Source organism: Esox lucius, chromosome 20, assembly GCF_011004845.1.
Source record: "Esox lucius isolate fEsoLuc1 chromosome 20, fEsoLuc1.pri, whole genome shotgun sequence".
Lineage (NCBI taxonomy): Eukaryota > Metazoa > Chordata > Actinopteri > Esociformes > Esocidae > Esox > Esox lucius.
This window is the reverse complement of record NC_047588.1, coordinates 20,643,266-20,671,093: the sequence shown is the minus strand read 5'-3', so window position 1 is coordinate 20,671,093 and position 27,828 is coordinate 20,643,266. Positions and strand designations below refer to the sequence as shown.

Sequence of the window (27,828 nt, the reverse complement as noted above, 5' to 3'; positions counted from 1 at the left end):
ATCTTTTCTTTTTATTGGCCAGTCTGAAATATGGCTTCTCTTTTGCAACTCTGACTAGAAGGCCAGCATCCGGAGTTGTCTCTTCACTGTTGACGTTGAGACTGGTGTTTTGTGGGTATTTGAAGCTGCCAGTTTAGGACCTATGACTTGTTTGTTTCTCAAACTAGATGTAGTTGTCCTCTTGCTCAGTTGTGCTCCCACTCCTATTTCTATTCTGGTTGGAGTATGCACTGTTCTGTGAAGTAGCACACAGCATTGTACGAGATCTTCAGTTTCTTGGCAATAGCCTTCATTTCTCAGAACAAGAATAGACTGATGAGTTTCAAAGGAAAGTTATTCTGTTAGGGCCATTTTGAGTCTGTAATCAAACCTACAATTGATGATGCTCCACATACTCAACTAGTCTAAAGAAGGACAGTTTTATTGCTTCTTAGATCAGCACAATAGATTTCAGCTGTGCTAAGAATTGCAAAAGGGTCGTCTAATGATCAAATAGCCTTTTGAAAAGATAAACTTGGATTAGCAAACACAATGTGCCATTGAAACTCAGGACTGACGGTTGCTGATAATGGGCCTCTGTACGCCTATGTAGATATTCCATGGGAAATCTGCTATTTCCAGCTACAAGTGATTTAAAACATTAACAAGGTCTACACTGACTTTTTGATGAATTTTATGTTATTTTAATGGGCGAAAAATAGTTTTTCTTTTGAAAACACTGACATATCTAAGTGACCCTAAACCTTTGAACAATATTGTATTTATATAGTCTCAGAATTTGGCAAAGAAACTGCACTTCAGATTGGAGCCCAAATAAAATGTTCAATAACAGACACCCCAACATTACGTTTTCAGAAAATACTCTATGAATCAGGCCTTTATGGTTGAATTGCTGCAAATAAACCACTACTGAAGGACACCAATAATAATATTAAGAGACTTGCTTGGGCCAAAAAACACAAGAAATTGGCATTACACCAGTGGAAATCTGTCAATTGGTCGGATGATTCCAAATTTGAGATTTTTATTCCAACTGCTGTGTCTTTGTGAGACGCAGAATGGGTGGACAGATGAGCTCTGCATGTGTGGTTCCCGCTGTGAGGCATGAAGGACAAGGTGTGATGGTGTGGGGGTGCTTTGCTGGTGACTGTGATATATTTAGAATAGAAGGCACACTCAACCAGCATGGCTACCACAGCATTCTGCAGCAATAATCCATCCCATCTGGTTTGCGCTTCATGGAACTATCATTTGTTTTTCTAAAGGACAATGATCCAAAACAAACCTTCAAGCTTTGTAAGGGCCATTTGACCAAGGAGAGTAACACAATTACCTGACCTCAAACCAATTGAGATTGTGTAGGATGAGTTGGATCTCAGAGTGAAGAAAAAGCCGCCAACAAGTGCTCAGCATTTGTGGGAACTCCAAGACTTTTGGAAAAGCATTCCAGGTGACTACCTCATGATGCTGGTTGAGAGAATGCATAGAGTGTGCAAAGCTGTCATTAAGGCAAAGGGTGGCAACTTTGTAAAATCTACAATATGAAATGTATTTTGATCTATTTAACACTTTTTTGGCTGGAGGATTCCATTTATGTTATTTGCGTTTGATGTCTTCACTATTATTATACAATGCTGAAAATAGTAAAACTAAATAATGTTGAATGAGTAGGTGTGACCAAAACTTTGACTGGTCCTGTATATATGTATATAGAAAGACAGATATTGCTATAATGAACCATCCAGTAAATTAAATAAATAAACATGCATTTCTATAGGGTATAATGATACACACTTCACAGATATGTATTGGCAATCATGCCTTCTTCAGGTAGAGTTAAAATACAAATTCCACTTTTACCTAGTAATGCATAGACACAATTACAATACAGAGAATACAGTCACTGGTGTAAGTCTAACCCATACAGTCATCACATTTTACTGCCTTAAAAAAGTGATTAAAGGTGGTATACTTTTAATTGTTATTGTATTTTCAGAGTGGGATATCTTTTTGTTGAATTAAGCAAGATGTAATTAATCTCTGTCCCACATGAGGGACAAATCCCATGTGTATCACCTTTAAATATACACAGCTCTCTGTAAAGTTTTGGGGCAGTGACTAATATGTCTTCTTTTGGCTCTATCCTCTACATTTTGGACTTGGAATCAAACAATTAGAGGTTAAAGTATAGTCTAATTACTTCTATATTTAATAGTATTACTGTTCATACTGGCTCACCATTAAGAAATGAAAACACTTTTTATACATGGTAGAATTGGCTAGACTTGTCTCTTGTTAGTCAGGTGTGTTCTGTCACATCCTATGTTACAGTCATAAGAGAACTGTCAATGTCCAGTCATAATTCCAAGCTTTACATTTTTCTTCAGAGTCTGCTATCCTTTGAGTCTGTTATTGGTGTCTGTAAATATGAGGACCAAAAAGATTTCAATGAAAGCCAAGGAAGCTATTATGCGACTTAAAAAAAAAATCAACAACAAAAAAACAGACACAGCTAAAGACAAAAAACAACAGTTTAGAACATCATAAAAAAATATGGAATGCACTGATGAGCCCAACTCTACAGTGAGTGATGGAAGAATACTCGTATAACAATATTGTATAAGTTCAAATTAAAAAACACTCTACAAGACGTAGGCGTGGATGTGTCAGCCAGAAGAATTCACCAGTACAACTACAAGCTACACTGCACTGATGGCCTATTCAGGAAAATGGAAAACCTCTTTAAAGCCATTCGGTTCATTTATTTATTTTTGAATAAAGTGTGCGCAATGATGAAAACATTTAATTGTATTTCAGGGTCAGGTTTTCATCCATTTTTTTGCATAAGCTTTGATTCTAATGAAGTCCCCAGTCTCTGCAGATGAAAAACATACCCACACCATTATTCTGTCACTGCAATACTTTAAAATCCAAAGGGATTCACTCCATATTACATGCTTGTATGACAAGAAACTGTATTTAAAAACCACTCTAAATCATCCATTCAATTAACAGCGTAAGGTAATACAGCAACTGAAAACAGAAGACATTCACTTTTTGGCCGAGATAAAAAACTACAGGTTTGGGTCAAATCCAGTACAAGACCAAGTGAAGCCCTCTTGGTCAAACTGTTGCAGCACCACATTTGAGTATGGTTTTCATTGTCAGGGACTTGGGAGTTTGTCAGTGTTAGGCATGCAGGTACCCTGTATGTGCGTTTGTGTTTTTCCCCTCTTGCCTTTCCCCTGGTGTCCCTTATGTTCCTGATTGTGCTCGTTGGTGTTTCCCACCTGGCAGACTGCTGCTGAGGTGGACCAATCAGTGGACACCCAACCTACTTGCACCACCCATTCCCTTTTCCATTACCCAATCGCATCATACATCCCTGGTTTAAAAACCCAGTCATTTGGTTCTCCCAGAGAGACTCTTTTGCTTTACCCCACATGGACATAAACACTCTGAGATACACACCCTTTTTGATAGACAGACACTTTCATGCATACATCACTTAGTTTAGCACATACATCTCACTTTGCCCTGTTTCATGTGAGTATGTATTGCTGTGGTGTTTTGTTTGGTGTTGTCTAGTCAATTGTTTGCTGTTTGCTCTTTAGTCCTTGTTCAACCTGTGTTTTGGTTGTACCTGTGTCCCTGGGGGAAAAAAAATATTACCGTAGGAAAACCCTAGTTAGAACTGAGCGGACCACCTACTGTATTTTTGTATTGGTTAGTAGTCAGCTAAGCGGTTCTTGAGGCAGGCAAGTTCAGTTTAGGGGTGTTTGGACTATATTATTTCATTTCTTGTGTCCAGCTCAGCTCCCTTTTCCCTAACCCCTTTACCGTATGTTTATAATAAAAGTTTTATGTTTGACGGTAGCTTTGGTTGTCTGTGTCATTTGTTCTCACTGTGCCTTTACATTATACTGATTTGCATGAGTTTTATGTTACGGGTCTCTGTACCATCCACCCTAGACTGCTAGAGCCACAGGGTTCGTAACAGTCAGAATCAAAATAAATCAGCATCAGAAATCAGCATCAGTAACAATAATCAATGGCAACTGATTTTAAATGAATGATAATTGTTAACCAATTGTTATAACTATTATTTTTTGCTTAAGTCCTGTGTCACGCTGTTATTGTTATTATAAATTATCATCAGTTGATGTTTTGTGGACAAAGTCTAATACTTTATCTACTACATTTATATTGAGGGTTTGTATAATGTACAATTACATCATAATCATATTATTTTATGATCATATCAATTAAAATATTTCAATTAATTGTGCTCTCTCCATAATGTTTTAGGTATTAGAATATACAGAAAGATAACTTTTAACTGAATTTTTATTTGTTGAATATTTAAACCTATTTTATGGCAAAGATACTAACATGACATTCAAAGATGTGCTGAATGTTCCTGGGGGTCATTCATGCTGCCCATCTATGATTCCTAAACACAAAACAGTGGAGACGTTGCCCTAAACAAACTTAAACTCCAAAACTGTTAGAATATGTCTAAAGAATTATTCCCGTTGGTAACTCTGAAGCGGTAAGAAATTACATCACGATATCTCCTTTCTGTACAAGGCATCTGCCATACACAATGCCTTTAGAAAGCCCGGAACACCATAAAAGACTACATCCAACCAGGCTATGGTCTGTTCACACTGATGTCTTCTGGTAGACGTTAGCGGAGCATCAGGACACACACTTAGACTCAACGTTTTCCCCCCCAGACCATAAGGCTTCTCAACCAGCAACATTGTTCTATTGATAACATGAACACTTCATATGCTCTGGTCCCTTTCTATGTACATTCACATACATCGGCACATTTTAATGTATCCAATTATAGGCACTACAACACTTCTATTTATAATATTTAAGATTTCGATTCATACCGTCCATATTCCCATTTCTATATTTGAAATTGCTTATAGTCCCTATTATTATGTATATTTTGTATTTTCTGTTATTATTTTTGCTTTATATTTCTTAGTTACTATGAAAATGTTGCGTGCCATGTTACAAAGAGTTTCATTGCTCTGAATGACGCATGTTATTCGGTGACCCTGACAAAAGAGGTTGACATCAGTGCTTTTAAACTTAAGATGACATTTTTAGATTACTTTTAGATTACTTTAAAAAATGTGAACAGTGTGGAATTGCCTAGACATTACTTTCCACTGTGAGTGAAAAGTGTATACCATTCAAGACTAGTAGACAAAAGTAGCTGTACCTGTGTTCTACCAGGCCCTGGTCCCGGCAGAAGTGACTGAGGAAGCGTGCATAGTACAGATGCATGACAGCATGCTCCTTCCCTCCAATGTAAACGTCCACAGGAAGCCAGTGGTCTACCAGGGAGCGCTTAAAAGGCCTGGGATGAAAAGAGGGTTCAGTAACTAGTCTGAGTGAGGTAAACTGTCATGACCCCAATGCACATATGGTCTTTGTTTATAAAGATGTGTTACAGGGTAGGAGGAGAATAAGGATATGAATCAATTCACCAATATTACATGTAGCTGAACTACTAAAGCTTTCATCTGACTACATCATGTGTATAGTGTCTGTTCAGATATTATATGAAAATTATCCTCTAGGGGGCAGCCTGAACCATATTAAGGCAAATACAGGTCGCTACTATAGTAATGTCTACCCATCCAGACGAGGGCCATCCATCCACATATACATATTATATGAATAAATATATATATACATACGATAAGGGGAACCCTTTATATATAAAATATATATATACACACACACAGACACAATTTTACAGACACACACTTTTTTTCTCATGAAAACATACAGGAAATAAGTTTGAAATGGAAATATAGCAAAATGAATAGGAAACATAATCATTGACATGGGTAGAAACAATGTTTTTTTTTTATTGAAATAATAACTGACTCCTTCAAACTTTACTTTCATTTGCAGTAATTACAGCCTTACAGATGTTTGGCATTCCAGATGTCAATTTGTTGAGGTAATCTGAAGTGATTTCACCCCATGCTTCTTGAAGCACCTCCCACCAGTTGGGGTGAATTCTTTGGGAATTTTCTGGTTATACATCTGAACAAGCCATATAACAATGACAAGGAACACTATAACTTGGCTCAGACAATGTCTAATCACTGTGTGTGTGTGTGTGACATTACACAGTACACAGTCCTCTGCCTGTGGATGATGTCTGAGGATAATTGAACTAACTCTAAACGAGTTACAGACTCACTGGGCAGAAAATGACCTACCCATCTTGTGTGCTGACGTCAACCAAAAAACAAAGCACGGACACGCACACAAGCACTCACACAAGCATGCGCGCATGCGCGCGTGCACACACACACTCATGCCCAAGCCCAACCCAGGCCACAGCAAGCCAACTGGGATGCACAAACAGTGTAATTGCTTTTTCAGTTGGGGCATAATCTCCTGCTAAGAAATAAAAGAGGGAAAGGCCAGCCCCCTCTTAAAGCAGCTTTAAACCAAGGTCAGTGGAGTAGGGACAAGTTCTAGTGTTTGGAAATTAATCTGTTTTGTTAAGCTCTAGGTATCGCCAGAGTTTCTAATCTCCATCAGTTAACGGTTAAGTATGTGTATATGCGTGTGTGTGTGTGTATGCATGCAGCAGAGACAGGGAAGAATTGGTGTGTCAGTGATTATATGAACAATACATAACATGTAAATTATTTCTCTAAATGCTTTTGGTCTAAGAAACAGTTAGAACATCACTCAAATGGAGAGTACCAAATGTGACGTTTTGCCTGTGCCATTTCATTTCAGTTAACAGAAAAATATATAATCTCTAATCTCTCCTTTAAAAATCCATCAGTACCTACAAAATGAAACAGAGCAAGAGGGACAGAGACCCAGAAAGGGGGGAGTATGGAGACAACGGACACAAATAAAACAAGTGCAGACAGTTCAAAGACAGGGAGTCCCAGATCTGTGTATCTCACCTTTCTTGGTTTTGGGGGTCTGTGTATCTGAAGTAGTACCAGGATGAGTCCACAAATGTATCCATGGTGTCTGTCTCCCTTCTGGCCGGACCTTTACACCTAAAGGCACAAGGAGAGGACAGGATATGAAATCAATTCAAAACAAACTTTAAAAGTGCTAGCAAAGACTGCTACAGATTTAACAGACAATGCTTGAAACACATTTCTGTAGTAGGGAGATGGAGTTGGAGGGAGATGTGATTCCAAATGTCAACAACAGTATAATGTCAATGTGATATGGCTGGGTAGCTAGCAGATCTGAATTACTGTTGATAACTCGGCCTAAAATGTCCAGAGGAGTTGCCTGTGTTGTGTGAGCTACAATGTGAGTGTGTACCATCCCTTGTGGAAATTGCATCCTGTAGGTCAAAGTGTCTCAAACAGTTTTGTGCCAGGAACTAGCAAAGTATGGCCTATGTGGACTGCTTGGGGGGAAACAAATATTGGCTATCACTGTTTATAAAAAACCCTTTCTTATTTCATATTCTCTATGATATCTACTATGCTAACATAATGATAAACCAAATAATTGTTTGATTAGGATACCTCTGGGGTTTTGGCAGAACTCACATGTCCTTCATGATTCAAGTCTTTTACTTTAAACTGCATTCGGAACAGCAGTATGTAGCTCACTGTGCTACCAAAGATATCACAGTAGAGTAGGGAGATGTGAATCTCATTGGTCAATAAAAAGAGGGGGGTACAAAGCTCCCATCCAGCAGGTGGTTGACTAATCTTGTTCAGGTAGTCATGCAGCATCAGACAGGTGATAAGCCTGTGTTTTGTCCTGTGTTTGTGTAGGGGCAGAAGCGGGGAGCTACAGATGTTTTCATCTGGCTACTAGCGAGCAAGGTCTCCAGAGTAGAATATGGTATTTGTATTTGGCCCTTATTGATGATGTGACTGCTTCACCATGCAGCAAGACAATGACCCCAGACATCCTGCCCTAACAACCAAGGAGTTATTTAAGGCCACAACATGCAAAGTTCTCAAACGGGCCAAGTCAACTGTCTAATCAGAATCCAAGTGAGCATGCCTTTCACGTGCTGAAGACAAAAGGCTCAGAAACCAGCAGGATGGCCTAGCAGAGCATGGGTTGGAAACGTTATCACATACAAAGGATATGCAGCCAAGTAAACATGACTTTATTGTACCAAATACACTGATACCTGTGCAATAATCATGCTGTCTAATCAGTATCTTGATATGCCACACCTGTGAGGTGGATGGATTATCTCTGCAAAGGAGAAGTGCTCACTAACACAGATTTAGACAGATTTGTGAACAATATTTGAGAAAAATAGGCCTTTTGTGTACATAGAGAAAGTCTTAGATCTTTGAGTTCAGCTCATGATAAATGGGGGCAAAAACAAAAGTGTTGCGTTTATAATTGTGTGCAGTGTATTAAACCTCAAAATACTTTTGGCACCCCAAAATGGGGAAACTAGGAACAAAACACAAGAATTGCTAAAATGAAATGGTTTATCCAATACCACCCTCACTGTAAAACAGACACTCAGCACTTTAGTCCCATTGTCTTTGTATTATTTCAAACGTAAAATGCTGGAATACAGAGCCAAAAGAACACGTCACTGTCCAAACACATTTACAGTATACAGTAACAGCACATTTTGTAGTCAGAAGTATGGACACCTACTCATCCATAAACAAAAAAAAAACAAATCAAAATACATAAATATTTTACATTCTTCAAAGTAGCCCCTCTTAGCCTGTGCACACTATTTTGCATGTAGATAATAGATGGTAAAAAAAAAAAAATCTGGGCATAGGGGATGTGTGGAATTTAATGTTAATATATTCACCTTCTCTTTTTCAGACCAAGCTGTACTTCGCACAAAATTGTTTGAAATAAAACAGTCCCTTAGCTCTAATTTAAAACCAGATCTAACACGCACCTTTGAACTACACATCGGTGCTCATCTGTTCATTTACATTAAAATGCCCTCCTGCCAGTAACTAAATTGCTCTGCCAGCAGGGACACAGAACCGCAGCAATGACAGCGCTGTATGTCTGTGTGCGTGGTGCATGGACGTGTGCGAGTGTTGGTGTTACCCCAGGACCCTTTTATCTAATCCAAACAGCGCTCTCCGTACACAGTGCTCATCTGTCAGCCTCAACGGGCAGCACTGTGAAAAAGTGAAAACAAACACTTTTAAAACCTTTTTTAAACACGCACAGTGGAACTGGGAATGTGTGCCTCTCATTGTTTAACGAGTCTCCATAGAATACACGCAGCCAAAAATCCCAATGCCAGAAAAACAAACAACGAGAGAACAGAACCAGACTTGGCCCGCTGTATCATGTGCTGACCGCTGTATCGTTTAATGTCACGTACAAGCACACGTTGAAATGTTGTGCTGGGGCATTTGCATACACTCATGTATATACAGGCATAGCATGCACACACTTTTACTCTGAAGCTTGGCCATACCTTTTTGAAAACAATAGCTTTTAAACTCAGACACCAATGCGGTCACAGATGCTTTAATGGACAGACACAGGCATACTGATACACTCCTAATGCCAGTCTATAATAAAATGAGGTAATCGCCTACACGTTGCTTAGCAACAAGGCTAAGGTGTATCAGGGTAATATTTTCAAAAGGTGCCATTTCAAAAGATCAAAACCCACAATCATACTGGAGTGTCATCCTTTACAAAGGAGGAATTGGAGCATACAAAACAGAGGCATTATAGTATTAAAGGAATGTAATGTTGATGGACACACTCATCCAGCTAGTTTCAGCCAACACTCTAAGAGCAAGTTTCAGCTCGTTTCAAAAACCACTGTCACAGTTCGTTTCGGACACCACTCTTACAGCTATCTTCACACACTACTCTCACAGCTAGTTTCAGACACCATTGTCACAGCTACCTTCAGAAACCACCATCACTGATAGCTTCAGAAATCTCCAAGCCAATTTCAGACCCCAATATATTAGCTAGTTTCAGACACCACTCACAGCTAGTTTCAGACACCAGTCAAACAGCTAGTTTCTAGTTTCAGACACCACTCAACAGCTAGTTTCAGATACCAGTCACACAGCTAGTTTCTAGTTTCAGACACCACTCACACAGCTAGTTTCTAGTTTCAGACACCACTCACACAGCTAGTTTATAGTTTCAGACACCACTCACACAGCTAGTTTCTAGTTTCAGACACCACTCACACAGCTAGTTTCTAGTTTCAGACACCACTCACACAGCTAGTTTCTAGTTTCAGACACCACTCACACAGCTAGTTTCTAGTTTCAGACACCACTAACACAGCTAGTTTCTAGTTTCAGACACCACTCACACAGCTAGTTTCTAGTTTCAGACACCACTCACACAGCTAGTTTCTAGTTTCAGACACCACTCACACAGCTAGTTTATAGTTTCAGACACCACTCACACAGCTAGTTTATAGTTTAAGACACCACCACACAGCTAGTTTCTAGTTTCAGACACCACCACACAGCTAGTTTCTAGTTTCAGACACCACCACACAGGTAGTTTCTAGTTTCAGACACCACTCACACAGCTAGTTTATAGTTTAAGACACCACTCACACAGCTAGTTTCTAGTTTCAGACACCACTCACACAGCTAGTTTCAGACACCACTCACACAGCTAGTTTCTAGTTTCAGACACCACTCACACAGCTAGTTTCTAGTTTCAGACACCACCACACAGGTAGTTTCTAGTTTCAGACACCACTCACACAGCTAGTTTCTAGTTTCAGACACCACCACACAGCTAGTTTCTAGTTTCAGACACCACCACACAGCTAGTTTCTAGTTTCAGACACCACTCACACAGCTAGTTTCTAGTTTCAGACACCACCACACAGCTAGTTTCTAGTTTCAGACACCACTCACACAGCTAGTTTATAGTTTCAGACACCACCACACAGCTAGTTTCTAGTTTCAGACACCACTCACACAGCTAGTTTCTAGTTTCAGACACCACCACACAGCTAGTTTCTAGTTTCAGACACCACTCACACAGCTAGTTTCTAGTTTCAGACACCACCACACAGCTAGTTTCTAGTTTCAGACACCACTCACACAGCTAGTTTCTAGTTTCAGACACCACTCACACAGCTAGTTTCTAGTTTCAGACACCACCACACAGCTAGTTTCTAGTTTCAGACACCACCACACAGCTAGTTTATAGTTTCAGACACCACCACACAGCTAGTTTCTAGTTTCAGACACCACTCACACAGCTAGTTTCTAGTTTCAGACACCACCACACAGCTAGTTTCTAGTTTCAGACACCACTCACACAGCTAGTTTATAGTTTCAGACACCACCACACAGCTAGTTTCAGACACCACTCACACAGCTAGTTTCTAGTTTCAGACACCACTCACACAGCTAGTTTCTAGTTTCAGACACCACTCACACAGCTAGTTTCTAGTTTCAGACACCACTCACACAGCTAGTTTCTAGTTTCAGACACCACCACACAGCTAGTTTCTAGTTTCAGACACCACTCACACAGCTAGTTTCTAGTTTCAGACACCACTCACACAGCTAGTTTCAGACACCACTCACACAGCTAGTTTCTAGTTTCAGACACCACTCACACAGCTAGTTTCTAGTTTCAGACACCACCACACAGCTAGTTTCTAGTTTCAGACACCACTCACACAGCTAGTTTCTAGTTTCAGACACCACCACACAGCTAGTTTCTAGTTTCAGACACCACTCACACAGCTAGTTTCTAGTTTCAGACACCACTCACACAGCTAGTTTCTAGTTTCAGACACCACTCACACAGCTAGTTTCTAGTTTCAGACACCACCACACAGCTAGTTTATAGTTTCAGACACCACCACACAGCTAGTTTCTAGTTTCAGACACCACTCACACAGCTAGTTTCTAGTTTCAGACACCACCACACAGCTAGTTTCTAGTTTCAGACACCACTCACACAGCTAGTTTATAGTTTCAGACACCACCACACAGCTAGTTTCAGACACCACCACACAGCTAGTTTATAGTTTCAGACACCACTCACACAGCTAGTTTCTAGTTTCAGACACCACCACACAGCTAGTTTCTAGTTTCAGACACCACTCACACAGCTAGTTTATAGTTTCAGACACCACCACACAGCTAGTTTCAGACACCACTCACACAGCTAGTTTCTAGTTTCAGACACCACTCACACAGCTAGTTTCTAGTTTCAGACACCACTCACACAGCTAGTTTCTAGTTTCAGACACCACTCACACAGCTAGTTTCTAGTTTCAGACACCACCACACAGCTAGTTTCTAGTTTCAGACACCACTCACACAGCTAGTTTCTAGTTTCAGACACCACTCACACAGCTAGTTTCAGACACCACTCACACAGCTAGTTTCTAGTTTCAGACACCACTCACACAGCTAGTTTCTAGTTTCAGACACCACTCACACAGCTAGTTTCTAGTTCCAGACACCACTCACACAGCTAGTTTCAGACACCACTCACACAGCTAGTTTCAGACACCACTCACACAGCTAGTTTCTAGTTTCAGACACCACTCACACAGCTAGTTTTAGAAGTCATCAGTCCAGGCGGGTGACTGATTGATTCCACGTTCTGTACTGTCCTGTATATACAGTTTCATGAATGACCAAGAGTAGCAACAGCTACAATATCACAGAGTTAGGAAAATCTAATTGCTATTCAAGTGCATTGCGTGCCAGAGTGGGGAAGAAGGCTCCCAAACAGATACAGCGTCAGAAGCCAGATGCTCACTCCAAAGAGCTTTGTAGATGTGTGTCTGTACTCTTAGTCACACACCCCCAGTCTGTACATCCTCACACACACCAGACTTTTATAGCCGGCTGGGCTAATCTCTCACAGGGTTCAACTGAGGGTTCACTCCATAGCAGCAGCCATGCAGCCAGTAGAAAAACAGAAGCAATATCTGTGGTTGAAGAAATAACTTCAAGGACAACACAGACAGATCAACTCCATCTGTCCCACTGCCTCCAATCAAACATCCGTACACGTCACCCAGTGATGAATTGGACATCAGTTAGGACAGCGAATGTCCTCTGACGCCACCAACGGGAAATGGAGCCATGAGGAGGGGGAAGAGGTAGCCATCTAGGGATATAGGCATTTTAGTGGATAAAAAATAGCTTCGTTGACTGTAGCTTTGATTAAGGGGTTTGTGCAGTCAGACAGACCACTTACACTCTCAATCTGTCTATGTTTGGCTGAGCTGTTGAAAACCCATGTTGGTGAGGGTCTGCCTAAAGAGATGCTCGGTTTACAGTGGGGGGAACTGTAGTGCACTAGATAGGGACTAGGGTGGTATTTTGGAAGCAGTCATTATTTAATGAGCAGCAGGAAGGACTTTCACACATTTCACTGTCAGTCACCTTCTCATTTTGACTCACAGTCGGTAAGCCAGTGTGGTGAGCAGTGGTAATTGGGGTGTGTGTGTGTGTATGTGTGTGGTGAATATACACACTACTATGTTGGTGTCCGTCGGTTTATATGACCACCGTCTAATAGCGACATTTGTCACTCATAACATAAGCCTGATTTATTTTCTTTTTTTAAAGATAGTAATCATATACAGTACACACTAGAGGAATCCCTAATGTCACCCAATTTCCTTTGTAGCATATACTGTTTGACCAGCTGCCGACAAGGCTTTGGTAAAAAGATACACACAAGGAGGGCAATTGGGACTAATTAAATGTCCTATATTTTAGTATGGCAGAAAGGGGGTGGTGATTGAGTAGAAAACTGAAAGCAGCAGAAAGGAATGCCTGAACATAGTCAGGTCCTACACAATTTCATAATATTTTTAAGAGCATAAATGACCTTGAAGAGTGAAATGAAATATGATTTGAAGAAAATCCATCATGTATGTGTCCTAGGCAGTCCAATTTACAGTACTAGCCAGAGGGTCCCTGCTCTCATTGTGAGAGTTCTGCGCACAGAGACAGTTCAATAACTAATGCATTGATGAACTTAGACAAATTGTAGATGTTTGTTGTTATACCCTTTTAAATTTGCATGAATAAAAAGGTATTATTTTTAAAAGACTGGAGTCTCTGACTATCCAACTAACTGACACCACATTGATGCAACCTACTATCTTGGTTCAAACAGAAAAAACTCCACTTAATCCCCATTGAAAGCTATGCCTTTTGCACTGGCACTCAAATCTTGAGCGGACATTTAAGGTTAGATTCTGAACCAGGCTGATGGGCCTTGGTAAAACTAGTGAGCTACCTAGTGATAGTTCAATTGTACATGCCATGTTGACTGTAGGCTATGCACCTGTGAGACAAGAATACAAAAGAAAGGGAAGATAACAAGAAGCAGAGTGCTGAGGCCAATAAAGCTACGACCGCCAGCACAAACACTTCCAGAACTGCCAAGTCAGACTGCCAAGCCTCATTGCACATCTATTCATCCCACTTGTAACATGCATTATACTTAATACTAGGGATGTAATGGTGCACCTCAGTTGTAACAGATGGTTCTCATGCCATTGTCATTTTGTTATTCGAGGTATTGCCTTATAATACATTTGTGATTTATTTTTTTATTGTTGTAATCTAAGCAAATGGAATTAACATTCATATTGTGGATATCAGTTCAATTAAGAGAGAGTGGGTTTACGTGCGAACTGCATTCCAGAGGGCGTAGCGCACCGAAATGGCTATGTCGGAACTCTGTTCACCCCACCTAAGTAGCTGAAGTCCGCAATGTGGGAATATTCTGGATATTTAAAAGACCCAAGAAGCACCATCAATGCCATATAGATGCTTATCTAAAATGCAAAGCATATTGAGAAAAAGTGTCAGCTCAGGAGGGGAACACTTCGAACCTGAAGTTCCATCTCCATGAACATAATAATATGCAGAGATAAATCTAAGTGAAAACACCATATAGGATACTAAATTATTGACTACCTTTTCATAAATAACACAGCAAGGTACAATACATTTTTCACGTTTTGTAATGACTCATTGGGTTAATAGGTGGGCTAACATTACGATTGTGCTGTCTGTCACCCCTGTAACAAATGGAGTAAAGGGCTTAGGCAACGCTAAGATTGGCCAACTGTATGTTCATACGTTAATTTGCAGTTATTTTAAAACAAGGTTTACAAAGTGCTTTAGGCATACAGAAACTGTACAGTAGTGGGAAAACACCAATCAATAAACTGCAAATTAATAATCTTCTTTATCATTATTAGGGTCTTGAATTTTACGTGACCTACTTTTATTGTAATTCAATAACTATCCCCTAGATGTCTCTGCAGCCACTTTGGTTATAGTAACTGATTCTCAGTTAAGAAATGAACACATTGTTTTAACTAATGTTGTTTATCAAACATATTTAATATATTAACAGTTTAATTACTAATACTATTAGCAATAGGCCTACAGTTTCACCGAGATACTGCATATTCACCTAGCTTGTTGACATTGCTGGATGGGAAAACTAAAAACTAAACTTTTAACATTATTAATACTAAGTACTACATACAGTTAAGCCCAAAAGTATTCATACCCATGCCACATTTTGGGCTATAGTGAATTTATATTTTACCAATAGGTTTCTTCTGTCTGGAAATGACATAAAAAACACGGTAAGACATTGTGCTGGAGATACAAATGAATAATGTAACTATTTAAGTTTTTTTCATGTCCATCATTATACATACCCCTTGAAATTTATGCAAATATTTGAGAAAATGCAAGTTTCTATACCATTTACAATGGTACAACGACAGCAGTTGTTTTCTAGTCAGTTACTTGTCAACTGCAAGTTATGGCTAAAAACAGAAAGTTACGTTATTAATTTGTGTCTCCAGCACAGTGTCTTACTGTGTTTTGTCACTTGTTGTTTATGTCATTTCTAGCCAAATAAAAATTCACTATAGCTCAAAAATTGGCATAGGTATAAATACATTTGGGCTTAACTGTAGCTATTAGCAAGCCAAATAAAATAAGTCAAAGGCACCAAATGCTGAATATCTAGTGGGAAATAGTCTTATTTTAGGCTTACTATATAATGCAGCTACTGAAGCATGAAGCCAGCGAGAAGTTTGTCTATCCTGAACAAACCCTAACGCATAATTTGTACAAGTAAAAGCAATTAAACTCACCATTTTAATAAAGTTGATCGAAAATACCTTAATTATATGAACTAAATTATTGTACCAAAGCTCCAATGTCAGCGGTCTTACCTTGGACAGGTACAGCTGATCCAATCAGCAGCGTGCTTTAGAGGGGATGCTCCCTTCCCGGTGAGGGACGGTAGTTTGGGCAAGGTAACAGGAAGTTCCTCCTCAGGGACAGCCACAGGACCACAAGAACCACAATGCACCACAGGGATGGGCGTGCCCCAGTAACGCTGCCGGGAAATCAGCCAATCCCGGAGCTTGGAACTGGTTAGGTAGCCACCCACATTTCTCTCCCTGGCCTTCTGGGTAACAGCGTCAAAAGCCTCTTCCCTGCTGAGGCCTGTGAACTAAACAGAAGATGGGGATAAAGGAAGAAGGAACTGGATAACAATTTGGATAGTTTGTTGCTTAAATATAGCTCAAACACAAAGTCAACAAAATGATAAAATTTTTAACTATTTAAATTCAACCATTATCAAAATCTTCAATTGAAAAGCTGGTTTACTAAATGTTTCCTCTATATTCATTTAACCCTGGATACTTCGGGCTAGGACTGCACGATTTACCATTGCATTAAATGAGCAGTTAAATGAATAGTTCAATACAGGATGCACCTTCAAATTGGTAAAAGTGTAAAATAGAAAACACTGAACTTTAACTCAATTTTATTCAGTTTAATAGCAAATTATGTAGGCTATGATCTCTATTTTTAAGCGAGAATATCTACGCTGTTTACGTCCATGTTTGAAAATTGCAAATCATAACTGTAATTACAATATTTGTAAAATAAATTGCGATTAAATATTTTATCCAAATCGTGCAGCCCCTAAAAATCCTGAAAGTGAGATTTTGTTTTCAAGAGAGACCTCAGCAGAGTTGAGCAGTGTTTGTTTTCCATTATCGTGGCTCTTCAGGACTGGTCTCCAACTTAGACTTAGAGATCTGGCTACAGAAGCTTCCTCCTCACTGCTGTCAGGAATACCTGCCAGGGACCCACACATGATACAGACAGAAAACAACTAAACTTTGGGGAGCCCATCTGTGGAAAATTAGCTACAGAGTCACAGGGACTGTTTTTACCCAGATCAGGGTGGGACATCATCGTAGAGTGAGACAAACACTCAAAGCACCAGGCAGGTAACTCCTTGTAGTTAGTGCTACATCATTGAACAAACCCAGGCAAACCCCCAAGGCATGACAGACACACTATGAACTCATCAACGAACATGTGGAGGAAACAGGCAGGGAAGGACTGAATGTGATTCATGAATACAGTCAAAATCAAAAGCACAAAAGCTCAAAGGTCAATAATATACAGAGTATATAATGTATGCATTGTTGTGCATGTGTGTGAACCATGTGGTTGCTCACACAAACCCGCACCCACACATACCTATGACCGTGTCAAGATGACCATTAAACCACACATACCTATGACCGTGTCAAGATGACCATTAAACCAAACATACCTATGACCGTGTCAAGATGACCATTAAACCACATATACCTATGACCGTGTCAAGATGACCATTAAACCACACATACCTATGACCGTGTCAAGATGACCATTAAACTCCTGCTTACTGGAGATTACCAGTGGAAGTTCTTGACCGGTAAACAAGTTGTGGGCGATGACCTCTGTCAGGCAGTCTGGGGGTCAAAAGACAGAGTTCAGAGAGGGCACTCTGCTTCGCATGGCGTCTAAATAGCAACATTCAGTGAAAGATGAGATAAAGAAAAAGAGGTAGAAAAGGTGTAATAGAAAAAGCAAGAGACTCAAGGGAATCCCAATTAAAACAGAAGCACCAGGAGAAAAGCAGCAGAGCAACACATAATATACCATGGAGGGTAAAACCATGCACAAGTTCTTCTCTCTTCCTCTCCATACACACGTAAACAAATGTAGACACTATATTTGATAAAACATGTAATACATAGGGTGCATTTGGAAAGTTTCTTCCCTACAGCCTAAATTTGTTTTCATCTTCATAAATCTACACACAATACACCATAAATACAAAGAAAAAGGTGGCTTTCAAATATATATATATATATATATATATATATATATATATATATATATATATATATATATAAAAAATTATCACATTTATATGGGTATTTAGGCCCTTTGCTATGACACTTGAAATCTAGCTTATGTGCATCCTTGTTTCCATTGATCATCCTTGAGATGCTTCAACAATATAATTGGAGTCCACTTGTGGAAAAATAAATGGATTGGATATGATTTGGAAAGGCACACCCCTTTCTACATAAGCTTCCACAGCAAATACCAAGCCATGAGGGGGAATTCATATTCCGTGGAGCTCTGAGACAAGATTGCGTCAAGCCACAAATCTGGGGAAAGGTACCAAAAACATTCTGAAGCATTGAAAGAACACTATGTCCTCCGTCATTCTTAAATGTAAGAAGTTTGGACCCACCAACACTTCCTAGAGATGGCCACCTGGCTAAACTGTGCTATAGAAGAAGGGCCTTGGACAAGTGACCAAGAACCCATTGGTTACTCTGACAGAGCTGCAGAGTTTCTGTGTGGAGATGAGAGAGTCTTCCAGAGGGACAACCATCTCTGTATCACACCACCAGTACATAATTCTATTCGCATTATGCTTTATTAGCAGCAGAAAATATCTTATGTAGTTTTGTGTTTTGCATATACAGCATTAAGAGACCACTGCAAAATTAGTTTCTCTGCTTTTACTATTCATAGGTATGTGTTTGAGTAAAATGAACTGTTTTGTTTTATTCTATAAACTACTGACAACATTAATCCCAAATTAAAAATACAAATATTGGCAATTAGAGTATTTATTTGTAGAAAATAACTGGTCAAAATAACAAAAATAAGTTTGTTTTCAGACCTCAAATAATGCAAAGAAAAATTCATATTCATTTTTCAACAACAGAATACTGATGTTTTAACTTAGGAAGAGTTCAGAAATCAATATTTGATGGAATAACCCTGATTTTTTATCACAACTTTCATGTGTCTTGGCATGCTCTCCACCAGTCAATCACATTTCTGTTGGGTGACTTTATGCCACTCCTGGCACAAAAATTCAAGTAGCTCGGCTTTGTTTGATGGCTTGTGACCATCAGTCTTCCTCTTGATCAAAATCCAGAGGTTTTCAATGGGGTTCAGGTCTGAACATTGGGCTGGCAATGACAGGGTCTCCATCCACACCTTGATTGACCTGGCTGTGTGCCATGGAGCATTGTACTGCAGGAAAAAACAATTCTCAGAGTTGGGGAACATTGTCAGAGCAGAAGTTGTTTTTCCAGGATAACCTTGTACTTGGCGTGATTCATGTGTCCTTCACAAAGACAAATCTGCCAAATTCTACCCTTGCTTAAAGCAATCCCAGATCATCACAGATCCTCCACCAAATTCCACAGAGGGTGCGAGTCACTGTGGCTTGTAGGACTCTCCAGGTCTCCGTCTAACCATTAGACGACCAGGTGTTGGGCAAAGCTGAACATTTTACTAGTCAGAGAAGATGACCTTACTCCATTCCTCAACGGTCCAATCCTTAAGGTCTTTTGCAAACCTCAGCCTGGCTCTTCTTTGCTTCTCATTGCAGAAGGGCTTTTTTCTAGCGTTGCACGACTTCAGCCCTGCCCCTAAGAGCCTGTTTCGAACTGTCCTCACAGTGCACTTCACCCTAGCTGCTGTCATTCTTTTTGTAGATCACTTGATGTAATCCTATGGTTGTTGAGTGACATTCAAATGAGTTGACGGTCATCTCGGTCAGTGGACAGTCGGTTTCGCCCTCTGTAGCTTTGTTGTCCCCAATGTCTGTTGCTTGACCTTGTTCTGTTGAACTACTGTCTTTGAAATGTACAGGATGGAAGAAACCTGACGCTCACTGTATCCCTCTGCCAGTAAAGCCAGAATGGAACCCTTCTTTTCCTCACTCAAAGCTTTTCTTTACAACTATTTTGTCATGCTGAATAGTTTTTTTTTCATTCAAATTACCTTTGAGGTACTACTTGCACTGTTTTTGCCATCCAGCTGGTCCTATTGCAAGAGGATAGTGATGACCACAGCAGTGGTTATTATACTTGTCCTCGTTAAATTAGATTTGGTTCAGGTAATCACCAAATCAGTACCTCATTAAGTAAAATGAGGTGTGCCTGTGTTAGAATTTAACAGACACTGGAATGGAATGGCTGCCATACATATAGAGATGCTGATTTAAGAAAATTAGGGTGGTCTCATAATTTTTTCCAAAACTGTATTTCTGCCAAGATGTGCTTTCAAATGGATAGCGCAAGATTTTGTTAATTAAACCATTTGCTATAAACGCCATTGTTAGAAGACCATGTTTAGTTTGAAGACAGCAGACCGGCATGCAGTTCCTTCTCAACCGAGCGCAAACCGACAACGGTTTGACTAAAAAAAAAACAGTCAGCAGCAGTCCTGAGGGTGAAAACAGCTTGCTGATGAGAGAGGTTGAATGGCAAATATCACACAAGATGGGCCACATACAGGCAAAGTAATGCACAGTATAACAGTGGTGTTGGACAGTGACAAATAGTTTTTCATAGTCTAGTTCTTTGGATTTTAAATAATAGAAGACTAAGGGGTAAAGAGCAGACAGTCAGGGTTAATGTGAAAGTATCTTCATATTCTGTTACTTGAGAAGGTGAACTCTTTTTGTTTTCTGAATTCTGGAAATTCTTTCTGCATTGTTTCAATAGAGACTTTACTGAGGGTGTATAAATATACTGTTAAGGTGGCCTTATGTTTATCCAACGGAACTACATGTCTGTCATTATTCATGTTGGTTAATTGGCCAGCCCTACTAATTATATACTGAATGCCGCTTTGTTCAAAAATAATCTGCTAAATGACCAGACTACTGGGCGACAGGTCTTGACAGTGTTTCCTTCTTACCTTTGCCTGTCTTCAGCGCTCTCTCCAGGGCACAGCGAACCGGGCTGGTACCATGGAGCAGTCTATGGGATGGAAGGATAGACAGGTATGCAGCCCCAAACACTGCCTCTGGGCTGGAGGTATAGCCAGCTAGAGTCTCTCCCATGTCTTCCCCATTCATCTGCATGAAAGGAAGGACACACACACACACACAACAATAAACAAATGTAAGGTGTGTGATATGATGAGAGGTATAACAGCAGTTGGTCATGTTTTCTATGTTAATGCAATATCATGCAGTAGAAATTCCATTAACTCCTCAAAAATAATACATAATCACAGTACAGATCTTTAGCAGCTACTCAGTGAGTCATTTTGTTGAGTTAAAAATATTGAAGAGACAATGGGACTAGAACCTGCTTTCCATCTACAAAACGACTACTAGCACAATATTTTATTATCCACTCTTCCAGGTCCTGGCTGGTTTATGAAAACCTCACTCGCACACACATACAGTATCCAAGAACCACACAAGCCTTCACATAATGTAGCCTAACAGTGGGGAACCAGAGCCTTCTCAGAAGGAATAAGGAATTAAACAGAAATGTACAGTACTGTGAATCAGTATTTTGTGTGGCAGGGGCTTTCGCAACGGTAAGTAACACTGGCGCCTTTACTGTTTTCCATGTGTGCACAATGACAGATTTGCCTCTCACCCCGGTGTCAGCGACAAGAGGAAGCAAAGTGGCTGCCATCCACAGGAGTGCATACAAAATGAGCTGAATATCTGCAAAATCTGAACATTGTTCAACTTTTGCCCCCTGCCACCGTGGCCAGGTTTTATGTAGAGTATCCATAGTGATCCACAAATAACCTGTCATGTCTGCGATGAAAAACCTGATTATGTTGGTGCCTGGGTATGTGGAATTATATAACACCCCTTCAGAGAAGGAAAGAAATTCCATAAATTAAATTTAAACAAAGCACACCTGTTAACTGAAATGCATTCCAGGTGACTGCCTAATGATGCTGGTTGAAATAATTCCAAGAATGTGCAAAACTGTCAACAAGGACAGGGTAGCTACGTTGAAGAATCCATCATATAAATGTATTTTGATTTGTTTAACACTTTTTAGGTTAGTACATTATTACATGTGTCATTTCATAGTTTTGATGTCTTCCTTCTTACTGTGGAAAATAGTAAAACTCAAAAAATACCCTTGATTGAATAGGTTTGTCCAAACTTTTGACAGGTAACCACAGCAAACCATGTCACAAGACTGACGCACGTTATTTGGTGCACTTGATAAATAAAAGACTGACTTTGACATTTAAGTACTGTTTATCAGAAACCTTTTATTTGTTAATTTTTTTAAATGTATTTATTATATTCATGTTAATTTGTAGTCATTCGAGGGGTTTAATAATTATTTAATTTGCAAATATATACTTACTGCTCAGAACAAAATCTTTAACAATATTCTTGGGTGGTGTTTACATGGTGCTATATTGTGTATTATTTTCTGTTTATTTTAATGATCTTTTGATTCAACCTCCAGTTTGGTTGGAAAAGAAAAGCGTTGATGCCAAATAATAAAAATATCCAATCAGAATGTTTCCTTTATGGTCTCTTGGTAGACAAATCTAGGCAGCTCAACTAGCTATTGGCTTTGCCATCCGAATCTGGAAGGCATCTGCCATTCAACTGTTTAACAGCAGAGTGGTGGTATGAAACAATCAACCAATCACAATTTGACTAGCTATGGATGGGACTGTTTTGGCAGAAAAAGTGATGTGTTCAGGATGTCTGTAAGGCACAGACACGCTGCTTAGTTTGCCATGAGCTTTTAGTTTACTTTGGTGGTTTTGCACCTGTCTACAAAAATAGTATGTGACTGTTTTGTGACTGAGTGTCAGTATTGCATTTAAATTTCAGATCACTGCAACCTTGTGTGTTGAACTTCATAAAATATTTCTCCAATGGCAAGTAATAGTAGTAGATAATGTTTTGAAAATGCATTTCTGTCCTCTCTGCCTCCTCTATCAAAGCATGAGGAAGCCGAACCTTGACAGGGCTATTTCAGCTGAGGAGCTGTTAAAGACTATAAATAACATGTGGAATGGGAAATCCCCCAGAAGTGATGGGCTACCAGAGGAGTTTTATAAGTTTTCTTCTGCCGAGCCTTTGAAGCTTTTACGGAGTGTGATGCAAGTAGCTTTTATCAAAAATAAGCTACCTGAGGCCTTAAACCTAGCAATTATTACACTGTTAAAAAAAAATCAGGATTCCTTATTGGGCAGCTTATTTCGACCAGTCTCACTATAAAAAGTAGAATATAAAATTACAAATCTGCTTAGATTGGACACGGTTATTCAGACACCGATTCATCCTGACCAGACAGGATACACGCAAGGAAGACCTCTCAACATTATTCACCATACTCAGAATTTGAGCACACCTAATGCAATTGTCTGGAAATACGCTGAAAAGGCATCCGGTAGAGTTGAACGGAGCCATCTGCTGACGGTGCTGAAAAGGCTTAACTTCGGGCAATTGTTTACACCATGGATATCACTATTATGTAAATCACTTAGCTTCCATAAAAATGAATGGTCACATCTCAGATCCTTTCTTGTAATTTAGGGGGACGAGGGAAAGGTGATTTACCACGTTATCTCTCTGTATGCAGACTATTTATTTTTGTATCTCTCCAAACCAGAACAATCTCTTGACCCTCTTAGAGGTTTCAGGCTTTAAAGTAAACTGGGGAAAAACAAAAATTATGGCCACCTCAAATTTTGATCTGAATCTCCTAGAAATACATTTTAAATGGAAATGGTCATACTACCATCTTAAATATTTCAGGTTTTCACAAGTAAATTGGAAGAGGTATATATATATTAAAAAAACTACGGTCCAATACTACAGAAGATTTAAGAAAATGGCAATCCATTCCAGTCTCAATATTGGTTAAGGTTAATATTATGAATGTCCTCCCAAGACAAAATGACCTATTTCAGGTACCAGTTGTCTCAGTATCTGACACTTTCTTTCTTAAATTACAAAGCCTGCTTTCTAATTTTATCTGGAATGGAAAGGTCTCTAGAATCAGAATCAAGGTGCTGTAGCTACCTCACATGGAAGGGGGCCTTGGGATTCCGAATATAAAACTGCATTATAGGAATGGAAGAAGTTCAAGATGACAGTCAATCTCCCTCGGTCTGGGGCTCCATGCATGATCTCACCTTATGGGGCATCAATGATCATGAGGAAGGTGAGGGATCAGCCCAGAACTACACGGCAGGACCTGGTCAATGACCAGAAGAGAGCTGGGACCACAGTCTCAAAGAAAACCATAAGTAACACACTACGCCGTCATGGATTAATATCCTGCAGCACACGCAAGGTCCCCCTGCTCAAGCCAGCGAATGTCCAGGGCCATCTGAAGTTTGTTTAGGTCTGAACTGGGAACCAATTTAAAGGAAAACCCCAAAACCTGCAGACACATGACCCTCTGTGGAACCGGTTTGAGACCTCTGGTCTACAGGCTTATTATTCCAGTGAATATATTTTCTTTTCTTGTGCAATTTGTAATAACTTTAAAAAACAGGCCTAAAAACAGGCATATTGTAAAATGTGCCTTTTCTACATTTCCTAAAATGTACACAGTCTGTCTCTTGGGGGCAATCACTCATAGCTAAGCAGTACTGGAGCAAAATTGCCGAACAGATGGCAGCCACTCCCAAAATGTTTTAAACCGCTCTGCGCTCTAAGCAAATTACATGTGCTCTGCTCCTGGCTCTACTCCAGCTCCACTGCACTCAAATACTCTGGCTAAGGCCTGTTTGATTAAATTATGATGTCATTAAGAGCATTGATTCTCTAGCATTAGCACTAGATGTGATGTAGCTTGCATAAAGTAAATGAGTAATGCAATTTTTTCTTTTCTTGATTATTCAGTGTGACAACATTTTAGAGGACTTTCTCCCCCAAAGAAGGCCTCAGTCCAATAGCTATGGTTTGCCACCACTATCAACAAGTAAGAATCACAGTGATCTTTAGAAAACATTTATGGCCAAGGAAGTGAACCCAAAGCAGGATGGATAGAAGCGAAGGAACAGATAAAAGATAAAAGTTTAACCTTAAGGTGGAAGTCAAAGTAGCAGCCGGTACAGTCTCCAATCCAGTTGGCCTGCATTGCCTTTACCCCATACCACTCTGGCAGCTCTTCTAGGGCATCAAGGAGGGGCTTGAAGAGAGAAAAAGAAAACATTGTCATTTTGGATTAATTTCTAAAATAAAATATGTTAAATCATCAGTTTAATATCAGATTAAGATGATTAAGTTCGAAGAACACTCATTGGGTATAAGTTCCAGATGAGTGGCTATCTGACCAGACAAACCATGTCATAGACTCCAATCCACCCTGAGTGGCTCTTTCAAAGCTCATTTCATCTTCTGGCACAAAACCAGTTTGCTTCGTAACACATTATTTAGTCAAAGAGGGATTTGATAAATCCTGAACCCCAGCCGGCCTGCTATTTAGTTTATCGCAAAGCAATCGCTCATGTCTCTATCATTCAAAAAAACACTCTCATAATGACAGAGAGTGGGAGAGAAGTTGAGAGAAAGAGAGAGTTTGATAAATTATGAAAAAGAGAGAGGAACAAAGAAGGGTGAAAGAGTGAGAAAGCGTAGATAGACAAAGTGCTAGACAGCCTATCAGAGAGATAAATCTTAAGTGTCAAGGCATCATTTCCACTTCCTACAAGGAGAGAATGCCCATTGTCTGGCCAGCAGAAGCAAATGGAGCGAGATGAAACTACCGATTTTCCCATTGCTAAAACATCTGATCTGAATAAAGTTTTTTGTTTTGGAAAGTACAACTATATATACAGTATCTCACCAAAGTGAGTACACCCCTCAGATTTTTGATAATATTTGATTATATCTTTTCATGTGACAACACTGAAGAAATGATACTTTGCTACAATATAAAGTAGTGAGTGTACAGCTTGTATAACAGTGTAAATTTGCTGTCCCCTCAAAATAACACAACCCACAGCCATTAATGTCTAAACCGCTGGCAACAAAAGTGAGTACACCCTTAAGTGAAAATGTCCAAATCGGGCCCAATTAGCCATTTTCCCTCCCTGGTGTCATGTGACTCGTTAGTGTTACAAGGTCTCAGGTGTGAATGGGCAACAGGTTTGTTAAATTTTCACTTATGGGTGTACTCACTTTCGATGCCTTGTGGTTTAAACATAAATGGTTGTGTGTTGAGTTATTTTGAGGGGACTGCAAATGTACACTGTTATACAAGCTGTACACTCACTACTTTACATTGTAGCAAAGTGTCATTTCTTCAGTGTTGTCACATGAACAGATATAATCAAATATTTGCAACAATGCGAGGGGTGTACTCACCTTTGTGAGATACTGTATATATAGTTGTTGTACTTCCCAAAACAAAAAACTTTATTTATATCATACTTTAACCTAGGAAAAGTAAACAAATAAATGGAATGTTCAGAACGTGAAGGAAAAATAGAATTATTGCACATGCAAACTTCATAGAACAGGGCATCTTCAAACAAAAACATCCTAGAAAACAATATTGCGCAAGCAGATCTTCCTAGCTCAGCCCACACCTTCACTACCCTCCTATTGGAAATTAGAGCTTGTGGGTAGTCTTGGAGGGGAAACACAAACATACACATTATAATTTAAATGAAAGCTATGCATAACAACAAGGACCAAGCCAGAGAGCACCAGATGGGATCCTCATCTGTCTGAATGGAGAATATAGAAGATTATAAAAAAGAAAGTACAGTTTGATACACTGTTCCCACACAGTCACAACACATCACCAAGCCACCGTCTGAGACTTTTACCCAAAGATATAACACACTAACATAAAAAAAGAGCGAGAAAGAATTTGTAAAAATGTTTGCAATTGATCTGCGTATGACTGTTAATCTGCTGTGTTGCTTGAGCAATGGCGAGGGAGAGAAAGAGACAGAAAGGGAGGGAGATAGAATAACCATCTGACCAAAGAAAGACTCGTCTCTTGCCAAAAATTTGGTTGTCTTTGTGTCAGCCAAACAGCCTAGCAGTCATTTCAGGATAAGACAATTCATCATGATAAAACATATTTTACCAAGAACAAATGCAAGCTGAGAGAAATGTAGGTGAAGTGAATGTGCTGAAACCATTGTACTCAATGAGATGTAGGCCTACTGGCTGAAAATTCTTTGGGATCTCCATGGCAACCTTGCAAAGCAATAAAATGGGTTTGAGCATGTATGGGGGAGTCTGTAAATCTGTTTGAGCATCTCTCATACATCAATTTCATCAATCATTCTGAACATATTGAGTTACACAGTGAGTGATGAACACGTTTTTATGTGTGTTGTGTGTGTTTGTACTTGTAGTGTGTTACTGGTGATGACCACAACTCCTAAAACGTCTTTGCAAGTTTAATGTAAATTAATTGTTCCTCTCCAAAAGGTACTCACTACATGTGTCTGAAGTTTTGACTGGTATTGTAGATAGATGTTCAGGTGAATCTCAAAACATTTGAATATCATGGAGAAGTTCATTTTTTCCCCTAATTCAAATCAGAAAGTGTCACCTTCATATACTCTAGATTCATTACATGTGAGGTGAAACAATTTAAGACTTTTTTGTTTCAGTCTTAATGATTATGGTTCACAGCTCATGGAAATCAAAAATCCGGAATCTAAAAATAATATAATAAAAAATGTA

At 39.4% G+C, this 27,828-nt stretch overlaps 1 protein-coding gene across 3 annotated transcripts in view; it reads right to left on the bottom strand.

Moving 5' to 3' along the window:
• The window catches only part of lars2 (leucyl-tRNA synthetase 2, mitochondrial), an 89,877-nt gene that overhangs the window by 12,139 nt on the left and 49,910 nt on the right, over positions 1-27,828 (bottom strand). For all 3 annotated transcript variants that reach the window (XM_034288843.1, XM_020041442.2, XM_010885154.3), the window contains 7 exons: positions 25,202-25,309; positions 21,081-21,240; positions 17,708-17,812; positions 17,029-17,144; positions 16,226-16,509; positions 6,966-7,064; positions 5,243-5,380 (listed from right to left, as the gene is read on the bottom strand). In XM_034288843.1, coding sequence (XP_034144734.1) covers positions 5,243-5,380; positions 6,966-7,064; positions 16,226-16,509; positions 17,029-17,144; positions 17,708-17,812; positions 21,081-21,240; positions 25,202-25,309 — 1,010 coding nt within the window. The remainder of the gene's footprint in view (positions 1-5,242; positions 5,381-6,965; positions 7,065-16,225; positions 16,510-17,028; positions 17,145-17,707; positions 17,813-21,080; positions 21,241-25,201; positions 25,310-27,828) is intronic.